Raw genomic sequence first — 23,225 nt, forward strand, 5'->3', positions numbered from 1 at the left:
TTTTGAGACGGAGCCTCGCTCTGTCGCCCAGGCTGGAGTGCAGTGGCGCAATCTCGGCTCACTGCAAGCTCTGCCTCCCGGGTTCATGCCATTCTCCTGCCTCAGCCTCTCCGAGTAGCTGGGACTACAGGCGCCCGCCACCACGCCCGGCTAATTTTTTTTGTATTTTTAGTAGAGACGGGGTTTCACCGTGGTCTCGATCTCCTGACCTCATGATCCGCCCGCCTCGGCCTCCCAAAGTGCTGGGATTACAAGCGTGAGCCACCGCGCCCGGCCCATGTAAGTAATTTCTTAGAAAGGATCAGGAAAGCAAACAAGTATACAGTATATTGTTTAAGGATATATACATTTAAGATAAAAGTATTTTTAAAAAGCAGGGGAATGGTAAACACAAAACTTCAAGATAAATGCAGAGGAGGTGGGAGACAAGAGGAGTACCCAGAGGCATGTGAGAATTTCAGTGTTCTAGTTGGATTCTAGAAGGATCCATAGCTGTTCTTTTCATCATTATGCTTAATAACTATACATATGTTCCATGTGGCCTTTTGTATATCTCAAACTTTGATTAGAAAGAACGATAAAGGAAATAAGCAGGAAACGAGAACCCTGTCCTAGAATCCAGGAGACTAGGTCTAATCTCAAGATTATCCAGAAGGTCTTTGAGCAAATCAAACCCCCCGTTCCCCACCGTGAGCTCCATTTCCTCCATCTGCATGGTTCCTTCCACCTGGGGCACCTAAGTGGTCTCCGAAGTCCTGCATTGCCCATGCAGGGTTGATGGAAGAGCACTGAGCCTGAGCATGGCAGCCACCAGATGTCACTCTTACCACAAGGCAGCGAGGATGCTGCACTTGGCCGCTCTCACAGTGCCCTTCCCCAGGCCCCAAATCCAGATGGATTTTTCTAGGGGAGGCACATGGAGGGTGGCTGCATCTCCCATTTGGCTGTAAAGACTTGAAGTCTTCTCTAGAGGTCAAAACATGAAGGGAGTATAAGCTACCTGTTGGATCCATCATTTCCCTTTATGTCAAATCTCTTCCTGTCATTTAGCAGATGAAGGTCCAAGATATCAGCCAGGGTACATGTCCTCTTCACTGGCTGGATGCTTTTTCTTTTATGAGACTGGACATGTTGTATCAGGTTCACAAGTCACAAATGGAGGTGCTCAGATGTGGTTACCTGCCTAGCCTAGTCCTATATGCACACAAATAGTGATCACTTGCACCCTGTGATTTGGGAGATGACAGGAACATGTCTATGTTAACTGTCCAAAGGACCATATTTAGGGATTCAATACTTTGGGTCAACTAATTGAAAAATTTAATAATACTCCTGAGAGCTTTCACTGATTAAGTCATTAACATCTTAATGTGAATAAGTGGAGAGAACTTTGATGGGAAACATCTTAACATTTAAAGGAAAAACCAAGAGTCAGCCAGGGTCTGTTGACTCTTGCCCTCATCAGACCCTCTGGCATCTCGCTGTCCCTGCCATCATTCCACTGCTTGCCATTCAGGGATACGTGGGGACCTGGGAACAAGGTAGCCTTGTTTTTTTTCTAAGACCTTAAGTGTAGGTCCAAGCTAGGATATCTACTGAGGGATTTCCCTTGAATATAGAACTCTGAGGAAATGAGACACTCTAAGAACACTTTGTAAGCCTGTTGTCCCTCAAAGGTTTTGGGGAGAAATTTTTGGCTGAGGATTACCAGCCAACCCTGCTCTTTCCTAATGGGTTTCTACTTCCCCACTCTCTCCTTTTTTCAATCAGTCTTATAGGATGATGCCAGATTAATTTTGCTAAATTGACATTCTAAACCTGCCAAACTTCTGCCCCAAATACTTTGCTACTCCCTGTAACCTACAAAACAGGGAGCAGAAAAAAAACCAAAATTCTCATTCTGGGAGTCCAGGTCCTCTATGATCTGACAACGGCCCTTTCCAACTTTCTTTCTGCACCCTTCCAGCTAGACTAGATCACTTGTGATTTTAAGATTGTGTCTTTGAATAACGGTTCTCTCTGCCTGAGATATCCCCTCTGTTGCCTGTTTAAGCATATCCAAATACTATAAATGCTCCCACTTCCACTCCCATAATTCTTAAATTTGGAGCTGTAGACCTCTAAACTCCTGGAGTTAATTAGTCAAATCTCTTTAATGGCACTTGACCTCTTCAACCTTGTGTAAGAGCTTCTGGAATAACCTCTTAAGTAGAATATAAACACAACAGTGAAGGACAGAAACTAGGTCTTATCATCTTTAGTGGAGAGCCTTGAGTAAGATATCAAGTAGCTGCATGAATGAATAAATGAGTCCATGGAAGGGAAAAGATCCTGATGCTAGCTAAGGACATGGGACATTAGGTGATTCCAGCATTCTCCTCCACATGGGTTCTCCTAACATATACTTAACAGAGCAAAGAGACACTGGGCAAGAACTCCATCTGTTTTGGAACCACCATGTCTCTTTAACTTTTGAATGAATCACCAAGGAGGGCTCAAAGGGGGTGGGAGAAGAGCATGGTCTCCAAGACTGAGACTCTGGAAGGTAGAATTAAGGGAAACTCATGGGCTAATTCTGGGCTCTGGGAATAAGGAGATCCTTAGGACATACGTTTTTGATGCTCCATTGGAAGGATACAAGAGATCCATCCTAGTTGGGGACATTTTCATGTTCTAGTTTTGATGATTCTAGGACAGAATTTCTCAACCACAACCCTATTAACATTTTGGACTGAATAATTCTTTGTTGTGGGAGGTGTGCTGCGTGCATTGTAGGATGCTTAGCAGCATTCCTGGCATCTACCCATTAGATGCCAGTAGCATCCCCTTCCCTCAAGTCCAGCCGTGACAACCAAAAATGCCCTGGGGAACAGTTGCCCACCTCTGGTTGAGAACTGCTGTTCTAGGAAATTTATTGCATTGTCAATTTCTTGAGGACAGGGAATGTTGACTGAGTTGCTTTGCATCCTTCAACTCCTAGGAAGAGTCTGGCACATAGAATTCATTCATTCTTTTATTCAATACCTTTTTATTGAGCCTTTCTATGAGCCACACCCTGTTCTAGGCACTGTGGATATACCAGGGGAAAAGGCTGTCAAGGTACTCGTGGCACTTACACTCTAGACGCTCTGAGTGCTATCTGTGGTGGTGATCTCAATGGTACCAGTTATTTTAACTTCTTTTTCACCCTGGTGAAAGGCAGGCCAAACTCCGATGACTCTATGTCTAGGTCATCATTTGGAACACTCACGTCCTTGTTCTCACAGGAAATATTAAACTAGAATTTGCTCACACATATTTTTCCTACTTTTCTCCATGGTGGAGCCCTGTTTCCTGATGAACCAAAGTGAGCTCCTTCCCCATAAGGAGTTGCCGTGGGTGGATGAGGATGCGCCTCTGTGACTGCATGCAGGGAAACCAGGAAGTAGTGAAGGGGCAAAGTTTGTCCTAGAAGATAGGTACCAACAGTTGGCATATTTCCTCAGCACATTCTGAAGTAGAAAGCATGGAGTCTTGCCATTTCTGGGGCAGAGGCTCCATCTTATGTCTGTCCTGTCAGGAAGTTCTTACTCATATCTCCAGAACCAAGTCAGCTCTCACATTTGCAGTCATGTCTTTCCCAGCTTCCCTGGCAGTTACTCACTTGTTATCTGTGTTCCCGCAGCACTTTTAGGGGTTGCCAGAGCGCTTATTATATTGCTCAAGGTAAGTGCTTTCGCTGATTTGAAATTTCCTTGCTTAGCACAGTGACTAAAGCATAGATAACTCCCAACAAATATCTGTGGAATAAATGCAGCATAGGTTGCGTGGTTCATGAGGAAGAGCCCTGTAGTGGCATCAGAGGATGCAAATTCTAGTCCAACTTTGTCACAAAGTGAATCTGCAGACAAGTTATACAGCTAAAATGTTCACATAAAATCATATAGCAGTTGAGGGATTATAATTATGTGGGACAGTTTTATCTCTATGGAATTTACCTAGAGCCGCTCTCTTTCTCTGTCTGTCTGTCTGTCTCTTTCACACACACACACGTCATGCCACAAAATACCAGTGAAATGTCCCACGCTTATGACCAGAGTGTGCAGTTAACATTGGCGCTGTCGTCTGAACTTCCCTGGATCTCCATGTCAAAGCCCCGCCCCGCTGGTGAGGCGCAGCGTGACTCTGTCTCTCTCCTCCCCACCACTGTTACTTACCTGAAGACTTCAAACCCCCAGCCTGCCAAGGCAGTGAAAAGTCTGGGACTCAGGTCTCGAGCTGGGTTCATGGCACAGCCACTGTTCAGTCCCAAGGAGGAAGCAATGACAATAATCAGGAGGCCAATGACAATGGGCTCTAGGCCTCTGGGGGCTCCCAAGTTTCTGGAGTCAAAAATGGCAAAGACGATTATGAGGAGTATCGTGGTGGCCACCACCTGGAGAGGGAGAAGTTGAGCCAGGGCTTTAGCCTGCATTCTGCTCACTTGCATTTCTCAAAATCATCCCTTCTTACTATTTTACAATATTACAATATTACTACTTTACTTATATGCCTAGTAATAACTGGCATGTGCTGGGTGAATAATTGTACCAGTCTCTCTTCTTTCCACAGCAATTCTAGAGGAGAAGCTAATATAATTCTCATTTACAGCTTGGTTACCCTACACACTTAGTAGGTGGCAGTCAGGTTTGGATCCAGAGAGTTTGGCTCCAGAGACTGTTATCTTAATACCACACTATCCTGCTAAGCTACTACTCAGCTAAGTAGAACAGCAAGCTGCAGGCTGGAAAAATAAATGAAAGGCTTGTTCAAATTGGTGAGAAAAGCAATGTGAGATATCAATAGATGAGTGTGCAAAGGAAATGAACAGAAAATTCAAAAAAGGAAAACAGAATTAGGAAAGCAGTGGTAAAAACTCATTTGTAATAAAATAAATCCAAACAATATCAAATGTTAGGAAAAGGATACCCGTTATTTCAGGCTTTTCTAATAGATCTAAACAAGCACTACGCTTTTAAAAGGAAATTCAGCAATAATTTAGCAATATGCATTCAAAAACATAAATTTATTTATACAATTTGATGCTGCTGGATATTTGAGAATTACACAATGGAAATAATCTAAAATGTGGAAAAGTCATTTTAAAATGTCCACTTTAGCAAAATTTCTAGTACCAAAAAACTGGAAGCTTTTACTCTTTTTTTAGTCTACTGTATAGCCATTAAAAACTATAAACATAGAAGCTATGTAGTAATATTTAAAAATACTTATGACATTAAGTGAAAAAAAATTGTATTTTTTGGTTTGTGTTTGTGTTTTGTTTTGTGTTTTATACAGCTGTCCCTCGGTATCTGTGGGGGATTGGTTCCAGGACTTCCTGCAAATACCAAAAATCCTTGGATGTTCAAGTCCCCGATATAAAATTGTGTATTATTTGTATATGACCTATGCATATCCTCCTGTATACTTTAAATAATCTCTAGATTATTATAATACCTGATATAATGTGAATACAGTATTGTTTGGGGAATAATGACAAGAAAAAAGTCTGTACATGTCCAATACAAATGCAATTTAAAAATATTTTTGATCTATGGTTGGTTGAATCCATGGATGCAGAATCCACGGATATGTAGGGTTGACTCTACTTAAAAACACACATAAAAGAAAAATTTTAAGACAATAAACAAAACTGATAATAGGTATTTGAATTGGCCAATTATAGCTGGTTTCTGTTATTAATTTTCCAAACTACTGTTTTACTTTAACAGTTAAATGATAGCTATTATTTATTGAACATTTATTATGTGCCAGGTACTTCATATGCTTTATCTCATTAAAACTTCACAGTAATGCTGTGAGGTAAATCCTCTTATTATTCTCAGTTTATAGATAAGAAAACTCAGGTAGAACAAGGTTAAGACACTTGTCCAATGTCAAACTTGTAAGCAGAAGAATCAGGATGGGAATCAGGCAACTGATTTTAAAGTTTAAGTTCATTATCATTTCATCTGCTTTCCAAAATAATAATGTTAAAATAATTTTTAATTAATATTAAAAGGCACATGTTCCCCTAAGAGCACTCTTCTCTGGAAAGCCTTCTCCAGCTCTCTCTTGCAGAGTAAAAGCTCCCACCTCTGGGCTTCCATGACATTCTGACTTGACTTCTATCACTGTCCTTGTCACTCTGCAAAAGAGTATCTGTTTACTTGTTAGATTGAGCCTCAGACTCTGAACTCTTTGAAGAAGGAAGAGCATAGAGGTGTACTTGGCTAAGTAGGTGCCCAGTAAATAGTTATTGGGTGAATAAGTGATTGATAATTAACTAAACCAAGGAATACGCTTGAACAGTATTTAGAGCTAAACAACTTAGTAATCTTGAAATAAGGTGACCCCAAAATATGGTCATGATGGCCAAGAGCTCTGTTGGGTGTTGGCTGACTGATAATTGGCAATTTTTGGAACTCTCTCCAAAGCCTAAGAATACAGAGAGGCTTCAGAGTTTGCTGATGGTTACAGCCTCAGGGTTTTCTAATATTCGCTTTTTCTACTTGACTATATACACAATAATGGGCTTAGAAACCATGACCTTAGAGAAATTGCCAACTCACTCTGAGATGAGGACACAATGAAGGAAGCTCAGGATATGGTATGCAGGTCAGCATTGATCAAGATACAGCTTTGGAAGGCTGAGGCAGGTGGATTATGAGGTCAGGAGTTCGAGACCAGTCTGGCCAACATGGTGAAACCCTGTCTCTACTAAAAATACAAAAATTAGCCAGGAGTGGTGGCTCACGCTGGTAATCCTAGCTACTCCAAAGGCTGAGGCAGGAGAATTGCTTGAACCTGGGAGGTGGAGGTTGCAGTGAGCTGAGATCACGCCACTGCACTCCAGCCTGGGGCAACAGGCTCAGTCTCAAAAAAAAAAAAAAAAAAAAAAGCTTAGAGAAAAACACCGAAATAACCAAAATTGTTCTGGCTCTTCTATGCTCTCTGCTTCAAATTTCTATTATAATATGGTCCCAATACTCCAGTTTCCTATCTAATTTTCTTCTTTTTTGCCCAGGCTGAAGTGTGGTGGTGTGATCATAGCTCACTGAAGCCTCCAACTCCTGGGTGCAAGCTATCCTCCCACCTCAGCCTCCCAAGTTGCTGGGACTACACGCAAGCACCACCACGCATGGCTAATTTTTGTATTTTTGGTAGAGGCAGGGTTTTGCCATGTTGCCCAGGCTGGTAGTGAACTCCTGGGCTTAAGTGACCTGTCCACCTTGGCCTCCCAAAATGCAGGGAGTAAGATGTGAACCACCGTGCCCAGCCCTGTCTAATTATATCTTATTTTGCATTGTTTCCTTGTTCAATGCTCTTCAACTAGATTCAAAATTTCTGGGCAGATACTGTTTACAAGGCATTTTTCTCATCTTATTCTTTTTATCCTCATAAGTAACTTCATGAAGGCTCATATTATCCCCATTTTACAAGTGAAAAACTTGCGACCCAAAAAATTCAGTACTTTGCTGAAGCCACGCAGGAAGTTGGAGGCAGAACAGCTATTTTAATTCAAGCATTCAGACTCTGCATCTTGGATCTTTACAACTCACATTTACTTGTCAGTCTTTCAAGCTCCAGACACAGGGCCAAGCACATAGTGAGTTTTTGATGAACACTTGTTGCCTGTTTGATTTATTGATGAAAGTGGAAAGTAAAAAAGCTGAGGACATAAGGGCATAGTTTTTCATCCATACATTGAATGGAGGTGGGCATAGCTGATGAACTGGAAGATCCATTTTATACACATGCCCATTCTGATCTGCTCCACTGTATAAGTCCTGATCATAGAAGAAGAACTTAGAGATACTGAAAAATATAGCCTTCCTTCCACTGCCCTGACCAAGATAACCAGCAGCCTTCTTGGGACACAGTAAGGGAAGAAGAGTCTTTTGAGTTGACATTGTTAGTCCTGCCATAAGCTGACCAAATAGGTGTGCTATTGGTTACACCACAGTATGCTTGGGTGCCAGAAGCTTGTTTAAATATCAATAAGCAGAGATACTTCTAGCCACCTTGAGAGTTTAAATAAATAAACCTATGCACATGGTGAGACAGAGAGGATGGATGATCCCCTAGGCTCAACTACCACCCTTCACAGTCTTTGATTTGAAATAGAAATGTCTTCTTTTGTGGCCTCCACACTTAGACCACTTGTTCAAAAGAGTCAATAGTGAAGTGAACTCCATTTGTGTCTACAGGGATTGAAATGTTTAGTCATTCACTCTTTTCTGGATCTCAGCTAATGTGAAACAAGTGTATGTATTAAAGTGGAAGGAGAAAACTGTTCTGGTGGTATCAGCTTTCTGCAAAGGTAAAACGATTATCAAGAAAGGTTGGGTTATGCCCAGCAACCTCTGCCTTTGGAAATACAATCTCTCCTTTCTGATTGGTCTCTAGTTCTCCAAAGCATTCCCCTTATGAGAGCATATTTTTCACCAAAGTTAAGTCTTTGTTGAATCTACACTTACTTGATCTGCAAATGCATTCGCCAGAGATAGATACGGAGCTGGGTATGTTGCAAAAATGTGTGCTGTTGCATTTTCTCCCACGATCAGCAGTTTTCCATCAGCAAAGGACATAAGTCCATCTATGAAAGAGAAAGCTCTGGCACATTAGTGTTCTCTGGGAAGAGTTGAAGGAGGCCTGTGCCAAGCCTTGTGCTAAACAACCAGTCACTCAGGTTGAGCTTGGCATAGCCATGTCATTTATCTCTCTCTACTTCCGAGGAATGATAGTTTTAGAGATGCCCAGGTGAATCCCAGGATGGAGGGTCAAAGGAGGAAGGCCCTTGGCCTCTCTGAATGGCCCACTCCAAACTTGGACAAATTCTTCTTCGATAGGGTCCTGGGAATGAATTCTCTTTTGGGGGAATTCTTGGACTTTTCGAGGTCAACTGAAAGCCAAAGTGGGGCTTTGTCTTGCTCTAGGAATACTTTGTAATTCCCAGAGGGCTCTCAGTAACCCCTAATACCACTCCAGAATTTGAGGATATTGCAGTATACTGAAGATGCCCTTAGAGCCAGGGGTATGGCAGCCACTGCCACAGCTAGCACTGACCCCAGGCCATTCTTGCCACAGCAGCGGGCTCTGAATTTCCTGTGTGTTCTTGAATTCCCTTTTAGCCCTTTTAGACTCTAATTCTCAGAGAGACACTCTATGGGGAAAAGTCCCTTTCCATAACCTGTTTCTTTTTTTTTTCTTTTTTTGGAGACAGGGTCTTGCTCTGCTGCCCAGGCTGGAGAGCAATGGCATGATACTGGCTCACTGCAGCCTTGATCTGGGCTCAAACAATCCTCTCCCTTCAGCCTCCTGAGTAGCTGGGACTACAGATGTGAGTTACCACACCTGGATTATTTTTATTTTATTTTTTGAAGAGACAAGGTATCCCTATGTTGCCCAGGCTGGTCTTGAACTACTGGGCTCAAACGATCGTGCCGCTTCTGCCTCCCAAAGTTTTGGGATTACAGGCATGAGCCACCACACACCCAGCCATCCATGACCCATTTCTCTAAGGCCTGGTTCGTAAATTCCACTTCCTAAGGTCTTCAGTTTGGGAGTCATAATGTATTAAGACTTACCTTGGGTTAGAAGGAAGGAGCTGCTTTAACAGTTGATTTCATGGGAACACCAAGGTGTTTTAGTTTGAAAGGCCTCGAGAGTCATCTAATTCAATTCCCTCATTTTCCAGAGGAGGAAACTGAGGCTAGTCAGATCAGATGACTTATTTAAGTTGCACAGGTATTTACTTAACAGCTAGAACTAAAGTCTGGTCTTCTATCACCAGTACTGTGTTTTTCCCAAGGACTGTTGCAGAGTGGAAGCCCTGGCTGTTTGACAGAAGGGCAATGAGGCTCCTACCCAGACCACATCTCTGCTGTGTCTCTTCCTTCAAAGACATCTTCCCAGAGTCCTTCTCTCAATACTTACTTGTCACACCTTTGCCACCAGAAAACACCTCCTTTCCCAGCCAAATCAGAGACAGCAGTGGGGAAGCCACTGGCCTATTTCTTGTTGCATGGATGTTTATGTTGTAGTGCTGGCTTGGCACAAAGACAGGCTTCCTTTAAGTTCTGCTCCCCATTTAAGATATGACCATTTTCATTAAGAGGATTCATGAATTTGCTGGAATGGTAATATGGCCTCATTTTCTCAAATTTAGAACTTGCTGTCACTTGTAGAACGCTTCCCGTTCTTGCTTTTTCTCACCTGTGCCTACCAAGTAATTCTGACTTTCAAATTATGCCCAGCTCTTCCTAACCTTAGGACTCAGGGACTTTACTCACCATAGTAAATGCCAAAGAGGGTTGCAGCCCCCACAAAGGCTCCCAAGAACTGGGCTCCCACATAAAATGGCAGTTTGAACCATTTCATCCGTCCAAAGAGACACATTGCAAAAGACACAGCTGGGTTGATGTGACCACCTGCAAGGGAAGATTGGAGAAGTGAGAGGGCAGGTTAGGAAGAAGAATATACAGAAAACCATCTAGAGACCTCAGGTGGAATTCAGTCTTCTAGGTACAGAACTACTGCCTGTGAGGAGAAAGAGGAGTGTGTATGCACATGAGAGAGAGAGTGTGTATCTGAGCGGGGAGAGAGGGAGGACTGATCATTTTCATGGCATCTCCTTGATAACTGTTTAGAATGTTTATCTTGATGAAAAGAGAGTCAGGTATAAAAAGAAACTTGATGTGCTCAAGTGGCTCTTTTTTAAATAGGGTTGAATCCCTCTATCTATAAAGCAATCACCCCAAACAGACTGATGCAGCTATTAACTTCGATATCTTTTAAAAGTCAATATGCTTATCCAATATACGTATAAGAGTTAAATCTATATCTAGCAATTCCTCCAGCCATGCCCAGAGGATATAAAAACAAGCTCAAAAGAGATGTATCTTTAAAGGAAAATGACTGTGGGTTGCTGAGGGTGGGGGCATAGTTGATTTTGAGGTGGTCACAGTGTTTGAGTGGCTTGTTCTCAGTTCCTCTGCATAAACAATGCATTTCTCTCCTACACAGAAATGTAGCAACCCTTTCCTGAGCCCAGCCCAAGCTCCAGCTAGAGAAATCAGCTTCCTTGACTTGCATCCAGTCATAAAATCAAACAGAGAGTTTGCTCTGTGGTTGGTCTCTAACATCCCCAGCTGGCTTTGCTAGTAACAACAATAGCAGCATTTATCAAATACTTGCCGGACACCATTGTAGGGGTAGTAGGTGCATTTGATCCTCTTAAGAACCCAATAAGATGGGTACTACTCCAGTTAACAGATGAGAAAACTGAGGCATGGACGGAAAGTAAGTTTCTTAAGGCTACATGGTCAGTAAGTGGAAGAACCAGGATTCACATTCAGGTTTATCTGAATTCTAGAGCCTATGTTCTCTGCTATACCACTTCCAGCCCATCTTCACCGTGTTTATAAAGGCTTCTCTGCTTTTGTGGGCAGAAAAACAAATAAAGAATTTTAAAGAATTGTCTGAGCATATAGGCTCACTTACTAGTGAAAACAGATGTTCATTTGAGGAATACAGATGACATTTTGTGTGGAGGGGGAATCAGATACACCACATTGAGATGTGAACTTTCAGGCTGTGGACTTTGTTGTAAACAAAGGAGAGACGATGGTGGTGATGATGATGATGATGATGATGATTATCCTGCACAGAACCAATAGGTGCACTTGTCTCCAGAAGCCTCTACCACTCCCTGTGGAGAAAGCAATCCTTTTCCAAGTCTCCAGGGAAAAGTGGACTTGCAGTGGGTGGGGAGATTCTGGCTGCTGGCTAAGCCACAAGAGGCCTTTCTTCACCTGCCCCTGCCACTCAGTGGCTACAATGAGCAAGAAAATGCCAGTGTATTGAAGCACAGATGATTTCCTAAAGCCTTATAAACACTTCAACTGTTGTGTGTTTCTTTCAAAACCAGGAGAGCCACAATTCTGGAGACTAGCAGTACACCTTACCAGGGAAGGCTAGAAACAGGGGTTAAGAGGGAGGAGGGGGCACACAGGGCAGTGGGAAGTTCCTCTTCTCCCAGAGGCTTGCTGCAGAGTAGCTGCCTCCAGCTGCCTCGTGGTAGCCATTGTGAAAGGAAAAGGGATGGGGGGCTAGGCGCAGTGGCTCATGCCTATAATACCAGCACTTTGGGAGGTTGAGGTGGGTGGATCACAAGGTCAGGAGTTCGATACCAGCCTGCCCAACATGGTGAAACCCCGTCTCTACTAAAAATAGAAAAAATTAGCTGGGTGTGGTGGCAGGCACCTGTATTCCCAGCTACTCAGGAGGCTGAGGTGGGAGAATTGCTTGAACCCAGGAGGTGGAGGTTGCAGTGAGCCAAGATGGCGCCACTGTACTCCACCCTGGGCAACAAGAGCCAAACTCCATCTCGAAAAAAAAAAAAAAAATTAGCTAGGCGTGTTGGCTGGCACCTGTGATCCTGGCTACTCAGGAGACTGAGGCAGGAGAATTGCTTGAACCCAGGAGGTGGAAGTTGCAGTGAGCAGAGATTGTGCTCCAGCCTGGGCGACCAAAAAAAAAAAAAAAAAAAAAGAACAAGGAGGCTCTAAGGGATCACCTCCAATCCAACTCCCTTGAGTTTAGTCTACCAATGGGAGATTTCTTTGTTTAACAATTTCCTAGGTATTTTATTCTCTTTGAAGCAATTGTGAATGGGAGTTCACTCATGATTTGGCTCTCCGTTTGTCTGTTATTGGTGTATAAGAATGCTTGTGATTTTTGCACATTGATTTTGTATCCTGAGACTTTGCTGAAGTTGCCTATCAGCTTAAGGAGATTTTTGGCTGAGACGATGGGGTTTTCTAGATGTACAATCATGTCATCTGCAAAAAGGGAAAATTTGACTTCCTCTTTTCCTAATTGAATACCCTTTATTTCCTTCTCCTGCCTGATTGCCCTGGCCAGAACTTCCAACATTATGTTGAATAGGAGTAGTGAGACAGGGCATCCCTCTCTTGTGCCAGTTTTCAAAGGAAATGCTTCCAGTTTTTGCCCATTCAGTATGATATTGGCTGTGGGTTTGTCATAGATAGCTCTTATTATTTTGAGATACGTCCCATCAATACCTAATTTATTGAGAGTTTTTAGCATGAAGAGTTGTTGAATTTTGTCAAAGGCCTTTTCTGCATCTATTGAGATAATCATGTGGTTTTTGTCATTGGTTCTATTTATACGCTGGATTACATTTATTGATTTGCATATGTTGAACCAGCCTTGCATCTCAGGGATGAAGCCCACTTGATCATGTTGGATAAGCTTTTTGATGTGCTGCTGGATTCGGTTTGCCAGTATTTTATTGAGGATTTTTGTATCAATGTTCATCAGGGATATTGGTCTAAAATTCTCTTTTTTTGTTGTGTCTCTGCCAGGCTTTGGTATCAGGATGGTGCTGGCCTCATAAAATGAGTTAGGGAGGATTCCCTCTTTTTCTATTGATTGGAATAGTTTCAGAAGGAATGGTACCAGCTCCTCCTTATACCTCTGGTAGAATTCGGCTGTAAATCCATCTGGTCCTGGACTTTTTCTGGTTGGCAAGCTATTAATTATTGCCTCAATTTCAGAACTTGTTATTGGTCTATTCAGGGATTCAACTTTTTCCTGGTTTAGTCTTGGGAGGGTGTATGTGTTGAGGAATTTATCCATTTCTTCTAGATTTTCTAGTTTATTTGCGTAGAGGTGTTTATAGTATTCTCTGATGGTAGTTTGTATTTCTGTGGGATCGGTGGTGATATCCCCTTCATCATTTTTTATTGCGTCTATTTGATTCTTTTCTCTTTTCCTCTTTATTAGTCTTGCTAGCAGTCTGTCAATTTTGTTGATCTTTTCAAAAAACCAGCTCCTGGATTCATTCATTTTTTGAAGGTTTTTTTGTGTGTCTATTTCCTTTAGTTCTGCTCTGATCTTAGTTATTTCTTGCCTTCTACTAGCTTTTGAATGTATTTGCTCTTGCTTCTCTAGTTCTTTTAATTGTGATGTTAGGGTGTCAATTTTGGATCTTTCCTGCTTTCTCTTGTGGGCATTTAGTGCTATAAATTTCCCTCTACACACTGCTTTGAATGTGTCCCAGAGATTCTGGTATGTTGTGTCTTTGTTCTCGTTGGTTTCAAAAAACATCTTTATTTCTGCCTTCATTTCATTATGTACCCAGTAGTCATTCAGGAACAGGTTGTTCAGTTTCCATGTAGTTGAGCGGTTTTGAGTGAGTTTCTTAATCCTGAGTTCTAGTTTGATTGCACTGTGGTCTGAGAGACAGTTTGTTATAATTTCTGTTCTTTTACATTTTCTGAGGAGTGTTTTACTTCCAACTATGTCATCAATTTTGGAATAGGCGTGGTGTGGTGCTGAGAAGAATGTGTATTCTGTTGATTTGGGGTGGAGAGTTCTGTAGATGTCTATTAGGTCTGCTTGGTGCAGAGCTGAGTTCAGTTCCTGGATATCCTCAGGGATCTAGAACCAGAAATACCATTTGACCCAGCCATCCCATTACTGGGTGTGTAGCCAAAGGATTATAAAACATGCTGCTATAAAGACACGTGCACACGTATGTTTATTGCGGCACTATTGACAATAGCAAAGACTTGGAACCAACCCAAATGTCCAACAATGATAGAGTGGATTAAGAAAATGTGGCACATATACACCATGGAATACTATGCAGCCATAAAAAATGATGAGTTCATGTCCTTTGTAGGGACATGGAAGAAGCTGGAAACCATCATTCTCAGCAAACTATCACAAGGACAAAAAAACAAACACTACACGTCCTCATAGGTGGGAATTGAATAACGAGAACACATGGACACAGGAAGGGGAACATCACACACCGGGGCCTGTTATGGGGTTGGTGGGGGGCGGTGGGATAGCATTAGGAGATATATCTAATGTTAAATGACGAGTTAATGGGTGCAGCACACCAGCATGGCACATATATACATATGTAACAAACCTGCACGTTGTGCACATGTACCCTAAAACTTCAAGTATAATAAAAAAAGAATAAAATATATTTGAGAAGTTAAAAAAAACAAAAACAAAACAATTTCATCTTCCAAAATAAAATTTCCCATAAGTAGGTTTCTGTTTGTTAGCTCCTCCTAAGCATCCTGAGGCTGGAACCATTATTTATCTTGGACCTCACATGATGCAAGGCACTTAGTAGGTATTCAATATAAAAGCTGAAGAAATAGGCCAGGCATGGTGGCTCACGCTTGTAATCTCAGCACCTTGGGAGGCCAAGGCGAGTGGATCACGAGGTCAAGAAATCAAGATAATCCTGGCCAGCATGGTGAAACCCTGTCTGTACTAAAAATACAAAAATTAGCTGGGCATGGTGGCACACGCCTGTAGTCCCAGCTACTTGGGAGGCTGAGGCGGGAGAATCGCTTGAACCTGGGAGGCAGAGGTTGCAATGATCCAAGATTGTGCCACTGCACTCCAGCCTGGGCGACAGAGCGAGACTCCGTCTCAAGAAAAAAAAAAAAAAAAAAAAAGAGAGGTGGACAAGCGGCACCCTGATGCCTCTGGTTAGAGGCCAAGTGGCTGCTAGAAATTTCTCCCCGCAGAGATGAGTGGTCACCCTGGCTTATCACAAGGACAAGGCAGAGCAGTGTATTGGAAAGAACATGAGAACTAGAGTCAGAGAGTCCTGCGCTCAACTCTTGGCTTTGCCAAGGTTGCTGGGACAATCAGATTATTCATATAAAGGGCCCGCGGGCACAGCTGGAGCCCACAGGGCACAAGATGAAAGTCTTAGTTGAGCAGAGGGAACCCCTTCAATGTTCTGTTCTATGCAAATCCTCTCCTCCGTGCCACCCATACACAATCCTGTGATCAAGATAACCCTATATTTTGTTGTGAAATCAAGTCTATTTGCTTTTTCAATAAGTTTATTTTAGTCATAAAATACTACATCAGAGCAATTGCCATTAGACAGCCTAAATGCTTTGTGCAGGATGCTACATAATTAGGGTATTATGACCTCTGACTGACTGGATTTGACTGGAACATTCCCAGGGGAGCAGGATGCTGTAACTTCTTTACAATAAGGTTATGTTTTATATTTAAAAGACAAATATCTGCTGACCTCACTAGTCAGTGACCACAAAATGGGATCCCATTCATATTTATGCCCAGTATAAATTGGTTACTTTTGGAATCTTCAAGCAGACCTTACAAACCAGTATGTGCCCACAAACCAGTATGTTAGCTGCAGCCACGATGAGGAAGTCACCTCCCACACACAATCCTCTCCTATTCCTGCACCTGCCGAAGCTGACACTGATGCTGTTGTCCACACAAATGTCATGATGGGCCAGTGTGTTGTGCTGCATGTTCCCAAAATGTTCCCAAAGCCACCAGTCCTTAGGGAGCCTGAACTGTGCTAGATTCCAAATAGAGGTAGAAAGATAAGGACTGCCTTTCCAAGCCAATGCTACTATTTTCCAGCCAGTCTCAGACACCACTCTGTTTGTATTTTAGGGTTTCAGAGTTGCTCATAAACATTTTGGTCAGGTCCTGACTCTCATCCAGAAACACAGCTTCTACTGAAAGAAGTCTCATCAGTTTTGGCCCTTACTCTTCTAACTATAGGGACTCAACCCCAGTTTAGGGACCACAGAAGACTTCATACCATTTCTTCACTCTTTCTTCTTCCTGCTGGTTCTTTCTCTTTTTTCCTCCTACAGTGACTGCAGAAATCTCCAGGTATATCAGTGGACACAAACAGTTATGGATTGCAGTGGTGAAGGGTGTTAACAACAGTGGTAGGGTCTGGGGCCAATTAATTCCAAGTAACTACTTGATGATGTTCAGTTCAGGGTGTTATGCAGGCAAAATACTCCAAAACCCCATGTCTCTACCTAAAAAAAGGCTGAAAATATGGCTACACCTACATTACCTGGTGAACGCAGTGGGAGCTTATAGGGGGAGCAGTTAAGCCTTGGCATATTTAGGGCAGTCCCTTGGTTTTTCTTGTGCCCTTCTTGGAGTTTCTCTTGAGTTAAGTTTCTCTTAAGTTTCTCTTGAGTTAAGCAGTACAGTGCTGGGATCACAGTGAAAGCTGGACAAAAGTTTGAATGGAGACACTGTGCATGCTAACAAATCTTGATTTGTTACAATCTATGCTAACAGATATAGGAATCTAAGAGGTCAAGGCTACAATGATCTGTGATCCTACCACCACAGTCCAGCCTGGGCAACAGAGTGGGACTCTGTCTTAACCTGGACCACCCTTGGATCTGAGTCTGGCTGTAATATGGAAAGGGTGCCAGCTGGTCAATGGCCATTCCAGATGCACAGCCCAAGGAGCTCCCAGGGAGTCTAAGCAATCGTTCTTCAGTGCTACAGAGGCAGTTTGCTAGCAGGCCAGCCAGCTTAACTGCAGGATCCTCTGCCCAACTAACCTGCTTGTAATGCCCTTCTCATAATAGAGCATTGGAAATGCTGTGTAAGAATGGGGATGTGTTGGCTGGGTATGGTGGCTCATGCCTGTAATCCTAGCACTTTGGGAGGCTGAGGCAAGTGGATCACTTGAGTCCAGGAGTTCAAGACCAGCCTGGGCAACATGGCAAGAACCTGTCTCTACAAAAAAATACAATACAAAAATTAGCTGGGTGTGGTGGCTTGTGCCTGTAGTCCTAGCTACTTGGAAGGCTGAGGTGGCAGAAGGTAGAATTGCTTGAGCCTGGGAGGTCAAGGCTGCAGTGAGCTGTGATCCCGCCACCACACTCCAGCCTGGGCAACAGTTTGAGACTGTCTTAAAAAACAAAAAACAGGCAGGGTGCGGTGGCTTACACTTGTAATCCCAGCACTTTGGGAGGCCAAGGCAGGTGGATCACCTGAGGTCAGGAGCTCCAGACCAGCCTGGCCAACATGGTGAAACCCCATCTCTACTAAAAATACAAAATGATTAGCTGGGTGTGGCGGTGGGTGCCTGTAATCCCAGCTACTCAGGAGGCTGGGGCAGGAGATTCGCTTGAACCTGGGAGGTGGAGGTTGCAGTGAGCCGAGATCGTGCCATTGTGCTCCAGCCTGAGCGATAAAAGCAAGACTCTTCCTAAAACAAAACAAAACAAAACAAAAACCAAACAAACAAAAAATGAGGATGTGAGCTTCACTGTCATGCAGATCATGCGAGCCTGGGTCAAATCTTGGCTCTGCTTCTTTACCAGCTGCAGGGCTTCCAGTTATTTACTGACTCCCTCTCAGGAGGGATTTCTTTGTAGAATGGAGTCAGTAATACCCGCCTCAGAGTGCTGTTGTAAAGGAGAGGGAGAAAAAGGCAGTCTGGCATTTAGCACAGTGCTCAGCATGCATGGTTTCTCAGTTCCCTTTCTTCTCGTATCACCAAGTCTTGACTCAATGCTCTGAGGAACCACACCAGGCTGCTGAAAGATTCTGAGTGTCTTTGGGAACCAGATCATTTCCGCAGTCACTTCCTAAGTGCCTAGACTGCATTAAATTATCATCATTTCATTTTGCCTGTGAGAACCACGTGAATGGCTTCTAATCAGTTCACTCCTCGGGGCAGGATTAGACTAAGACCTTGTAGATCAGATCTGCACGTCCATGAAAGCACCATCCATTTTGCAAGAGACCCAGACTCTTCCTGTTTGCTGTAGATAAAGGTCCAGGACTTGCCTCTGTTGGAGTGACCTTCTCTTTACTATTTACAGGGTATCTGGGAGTCGGATTTCAAATGTGGGCTAGAGCAAGTAAGAAATCCCGTTGACTGGTGGAGAATAAGATGCAGCGGCCAGACTTAGGAATGAATCATTTATGAGCTCTAACCCCCATTTCTGTCTCTTGTTAAATGTTGCCTTTGCATAAGTTACTTAGCATTGGTTGGTGATTTTAATTTTATCTACAAAAATTTAATTTTATCTATAAAAATGGGATCCAATACACACTCTTGCAGGATTTTTGAGATATAAATAAATTAAGGTATGTGAAGCAGCCAGCACTGTGCTGGCACATTGGAGTGGCTGAATTAATAGCAGCATTGATTATTTCTACTGCTTACCAGAGACACCGCCAGCCACATAAATGGCCATTGCAACTGCCATTGAAAATCCAACATTGATAGTGATGACCCCTCCAAAACGTCCTCGACTGAGAATAGCTTGGGCAACAGAGCCGCATCCAAGGACCTGGAATGGGAGGAAAACTCAACAAGTAAATGGGCATGGCTACTGTCAATAGTAATGGAAACTCACAGTAGCAAGTATTTTTAAAGCAAGCTCGTGGATTGGGTTGCCCTGGGTTTTATACAAATCAAATTACAATGATTCAGCTATACACAGATAGCAAAATGGTGGACCCAAGGCTGCATTTGGCTTACAGATAGATGAGTTTTGCTGCACCTGCACAATGCTCAGATTTTGCCTACATTTATAAATCAGGAAATTTCACACAATGATCTAGGTATCTGATTTTCTTTAAAATTAAATTTTATTTTGAGATAATTATAGACCCACATGTGTTGTAAGAAATAATACAGAAAAGTCCCATGTACCTGTTACCCACTGGTTCCTTTTAATCAACCAGATCTGGTTATTCACAGTAGCAGTTGGGGATCCCTTTAAACAGGGCTTATGTCTTCCCAACTGGCTCACTTCACTGCCCCTCACTCATTTAGGTCACCCTCCTGGCCTCTGTAGGTATTTGAGTTTGACAGTTCTGTTCTTGTGGCTCCCAGTATAAAAGCAGGACCAGGCACACAAACCACTATACACACATCCAATAAAGGGGAAAGGCCATTTGTACCATGCATTAGAAAAAATGTCTGATGTGCAAGAAAACAAAGGAAAACCTTAGGGGGATAGATTTGGCAATCAGGACCCCCTTATTCTCATGTATTTTCTCCCTGATGGGGCTGTAGTTTCCTAGGGAGCAGAGGCTGCCAAACTCACTGCTTCTTGTATTCCCTATGGCACCAAGCCCAGTGCTGGGCTGATAGTAAGCATTCTGCAAACAGTTGCACAATGAAGTACGATAGTGAGTCTTCCACGATCTTCAGCTGGTAGAGGATATTTTGGAGAATGAAATTCATATTGAGAAAGGTTTGCAATAAATATATGATGGTACATCCAGTCAGTAGACTGCTAGTCTACTGAAAAAAATAGAAACAAACAGAAAAAAACAGAATAAAGGAGATCCGTGTATACCAAAGTGGAAAGATCCCCAACATATACTATTAAAATAAAAAAAGATGCAGAGCAGTGCTAAAACATGCTGCCAATTGTATTAAATACATTACATGCATTTCTTTTTATATACATGATCTCTCTCCATGAATACACAAGCAGCAGAAATGGGGTTAAACCCTAATGGGTCGGAGGGAGCGCATGACTGGGACAGAGATTGGAAGAGAACTTTTCATTGTATATCCTCTTTTTTTAAACCCATGTGTTTTCTAATTGTTTTTTTAAAATGGGCCCCACATACTCATTGAATAATCAGTTAAAACCATTTAATCACAGTCCATTAAAGAAATACTTGGTGAAGGATGGTTCTTGGGAAAGACAGAACAGTTGCATACAAGTTTGGTAGGAAAATGAGATAGCAAATGACCACCAGCTTTCACCATGCTGTAGTTTAAAAAGCTAGTGTGGCCCTGGAGGCATAAGTATAGAAATTACTAGATGATTACATGGAATCCAGTTGGGGTTTTATAACTAAAAAAGAGCAATTAACTTGAGGGAGGGCTTGGCATTGAGCAATACATATTATTCAGAGGCAGGAAAATAGAGCATATGAGGAAATATTTCAGAAACAAATATAATTTTTGGAAAAAGAGATTAACAATGTGAAGGCTTTTTATGAGGAAGATAATAACCTACTGTTGTGTCTTTTCATAAAGAGCTGAAAATGGAAGGGTCTAAAACTAAAATATGAAAGGTTGCACAAAGACAGTTTTTTTTTACTATGATGAATTAATTCTAAACAGCTCCCTCAGGGCTCATTTGTGAGGTCCTTTAGAGGAAAATAAGTTATAAACAAGAGATATTTAATACATATAGAATGTTTTCTCTGACAGCAGAGAAATTACATAGATGATGCTTTCATGTCTCTTCCAGTCCCCAGTTCTAAGATACATCCACTTGTCTTAGCACGCAGAGAAAAGGTGGAGAGCTTTGTACCCTACAATGAATGTTAAATATAGTTACAGCAAGAGCATGTCCCGTTTCTCTTTTCAAAAAAATCCCCTGAGTCCATTTTATAGCCTAACAATTTCACCTAGACTTGACATTATTTTTTCTAGAATCCTTAACTACTATAATAACTGTCGGAATTAAAACCGCATTGGCATATTTCTTTCATTTTAATGTAAATCCAATTAAATGCTCTGGGCACAACTTCCAGGTGAACTGACATTTTAGTAGTATTTCGTAAAATGAGGAATAAAACAACACTGACAGCTGAGATGACTTGATTTAGACAACCAGGGCTAAGAAGAGACGCAAAAGAGAGAGGCCAGTCCTGAGCTATTGATGCTTTCTAAATAAGCGTCTCCCCTCTTTTATGGTCCTGATGTACATGCACTTGTTTTAGTTTAGAGGGGACATAAAAGCTTTAAATGGCTCAAGTGGGTCCGTGGAGGCTTCTGCCTTGTCAAATTTCACTATGATTAATACTCCTCTCTTCTACTCTAGATGCTGAAATGGCTTTTCTTAGGAGGATAATCAATGCTGTGTGCTGCAGGAAATAGGAGAAGTGATGAGCAATGTGGGGACTTCAGTTGCCCTCATCAAAATCGCTGCTCAGAAGATTGGAGCCCAGATTTCCAGCATTGCATCTTAATTTAGAAACGTATTTATTGTAGCCTGAAAAGCAACGACGAAGCCAGGTAACTGCCTCCTGGTTTGTTCCCTTGCCTGCCTCCTCTTGCCTGTATTCACAGCACCAGGACAGCAGACCATTGGCATTCTAATATATCATGGGCTGCTTGCTGGAGATCTGGCCACCCACTCTGGTTCTCTCCTTCTGTGTGTTCAGTATATTTTTTTTCCTCCAAAAATAAGAGAACTGTTTTTTATGGTATTGATGATAAAATGTTCCATCGTGATTCCCTGAGCTTACCTTCAAGAACTGCCATACGTTTCCCTTCTTAGACTCAAAAAGAGCCCACTAATTCTATCGTATCCACCATGTCTTGATTTTCCTGGTCCTCCCATCTAGAAAGCATTTTTAGGTCTGTCGTCCATTCAGATTCTTCTCAACAAACCTAATATTTCTCCCCTGAAGTTCAATTGTACTGTTTCTACTCTACAATAAGTACTTAGTTACCTTCCAAGTGCCTAATCTTGATTTCCTTGTCTAGAAAACAATCTCTTGGGTTCCTTTCCATATTAACATTGTGGATATTCTAATGTATCATGGTCTGTAATATGTGAGTCTTTTTGATTTTATTCTGTCCCCTTGGGTGTTCTGCTTCCTAAGTCCACCACCCATTCCTCCTCTGCAGGCCTACAGACTTTTAAGATTTCTTCTACCTTCTTGACAGGACCTAGCACTTGCTCAATCTAGCTGCCTCCTCAAGAAGAATTAGAAAAGTCACAAAACCATATAGGAGATAGAGGGAATGACAAAGCCATGGACACAATGAAGGTCTAGCCTTCACTATGTCCTTCACTGTGTCTTCAAAGTTCCTCATTAATCTTCCATTCGTGTTCTCTCAATAGCTTCACCAAGCCTTCTGTTCTCTCATCAGCACAACCCACCCATGTGTTCTGCACATAACACCACTTTCCAGTTGACTCAGCACCTATTAATGGATGTGAAGACCAATGGTAACTCAGAATGTCACACAAACTTTGTATTGCAGTTATCCAGCACTGAAGAATTCACCACCCCAAAACTTGGTGCTTAAAATGATAACATTTATTTTGCTTATGAATCTGCAATTTGGGCGGGGTTTGGGGTGGCATGTCATCCCTGCTCTACTTGGTATCAAATGGAGTGGCTCAAAAAGTGGAACACTGGAATTATCTGAAAGCTTGCATATTCATGCATCTCATGGTTGATGTTGACTGTCCGCTGATACCTTAGCTGGAGCTTACAAATGGCTTCTCCGTGGGGCCTGGCTTCTTTACAATATGGTAGCTGGGTTCCAAGACTGAGCATCATATAGGATCCAGAGACTGTGCTCTTAAACCCTGCACCATGCCATCTCTCAGTTATACCAT

The 23,225-nt window shown here is 42.4% G+C and overlaps 1 protein-coding gene across 8 annotated transcripts in view; it reads right to left on the reverse strand.

Moving 5' to 3' along the window:
• The window catches only part of AQP9 (aquaporin 9), a 69,120-nt gene that overhangs the window by 2,663 nt on the left and 43,232 nt on the right, over positions 1 to 23,225 (reverse strand). For 7 of the 8 annotated variants that reach the window (XM_055278377.2, XM_055278376.2, XM_055278374.2 and 4 more), the window contains 4 exons: positions 19,061 to 19,187; positions 10,314 to 10,451; positions 8,499 to 8,617; positions 4,197 to 4,414 (listed from right to left, as the gene is read on the reverse strand). In XM_055278377.2, coding sequence (XP_055134352.1) covers positions 4,197 to 4,414; positions 8,499 to 8,617; positions 10,314 to 10,451; positions 19,061 to 19,103 — 518 coding nt within the window. In that variant the 5' untranslated portion in view covers positions 19,104 to 19,187. The remainder of the gene's footprint in view (positions 1 to 4,196; positions 4,415 to 8,498; positions 8,618 to 10,313; positions 10,452 to 19,060; positions 19,188 to 23,225) is intronic. The other variant, XM_055278379.2, reaches the window with a different exon arrangement.

Source organism: Symphalangus syndactylus, chromosome 5, assembly GCF_028878055.3.
Source record: "Symphalangus syndactylus isolate Jambi chromosome 5, NHGRI_mSymSyn1-v2.1_pri, whole genome shotgun sequence".
NCBI lineage: Eukaryota > Metazoa > Chordata > Mammalia > Primates > Hylobatidae > Symphalangus > Symphalangus syndactylus.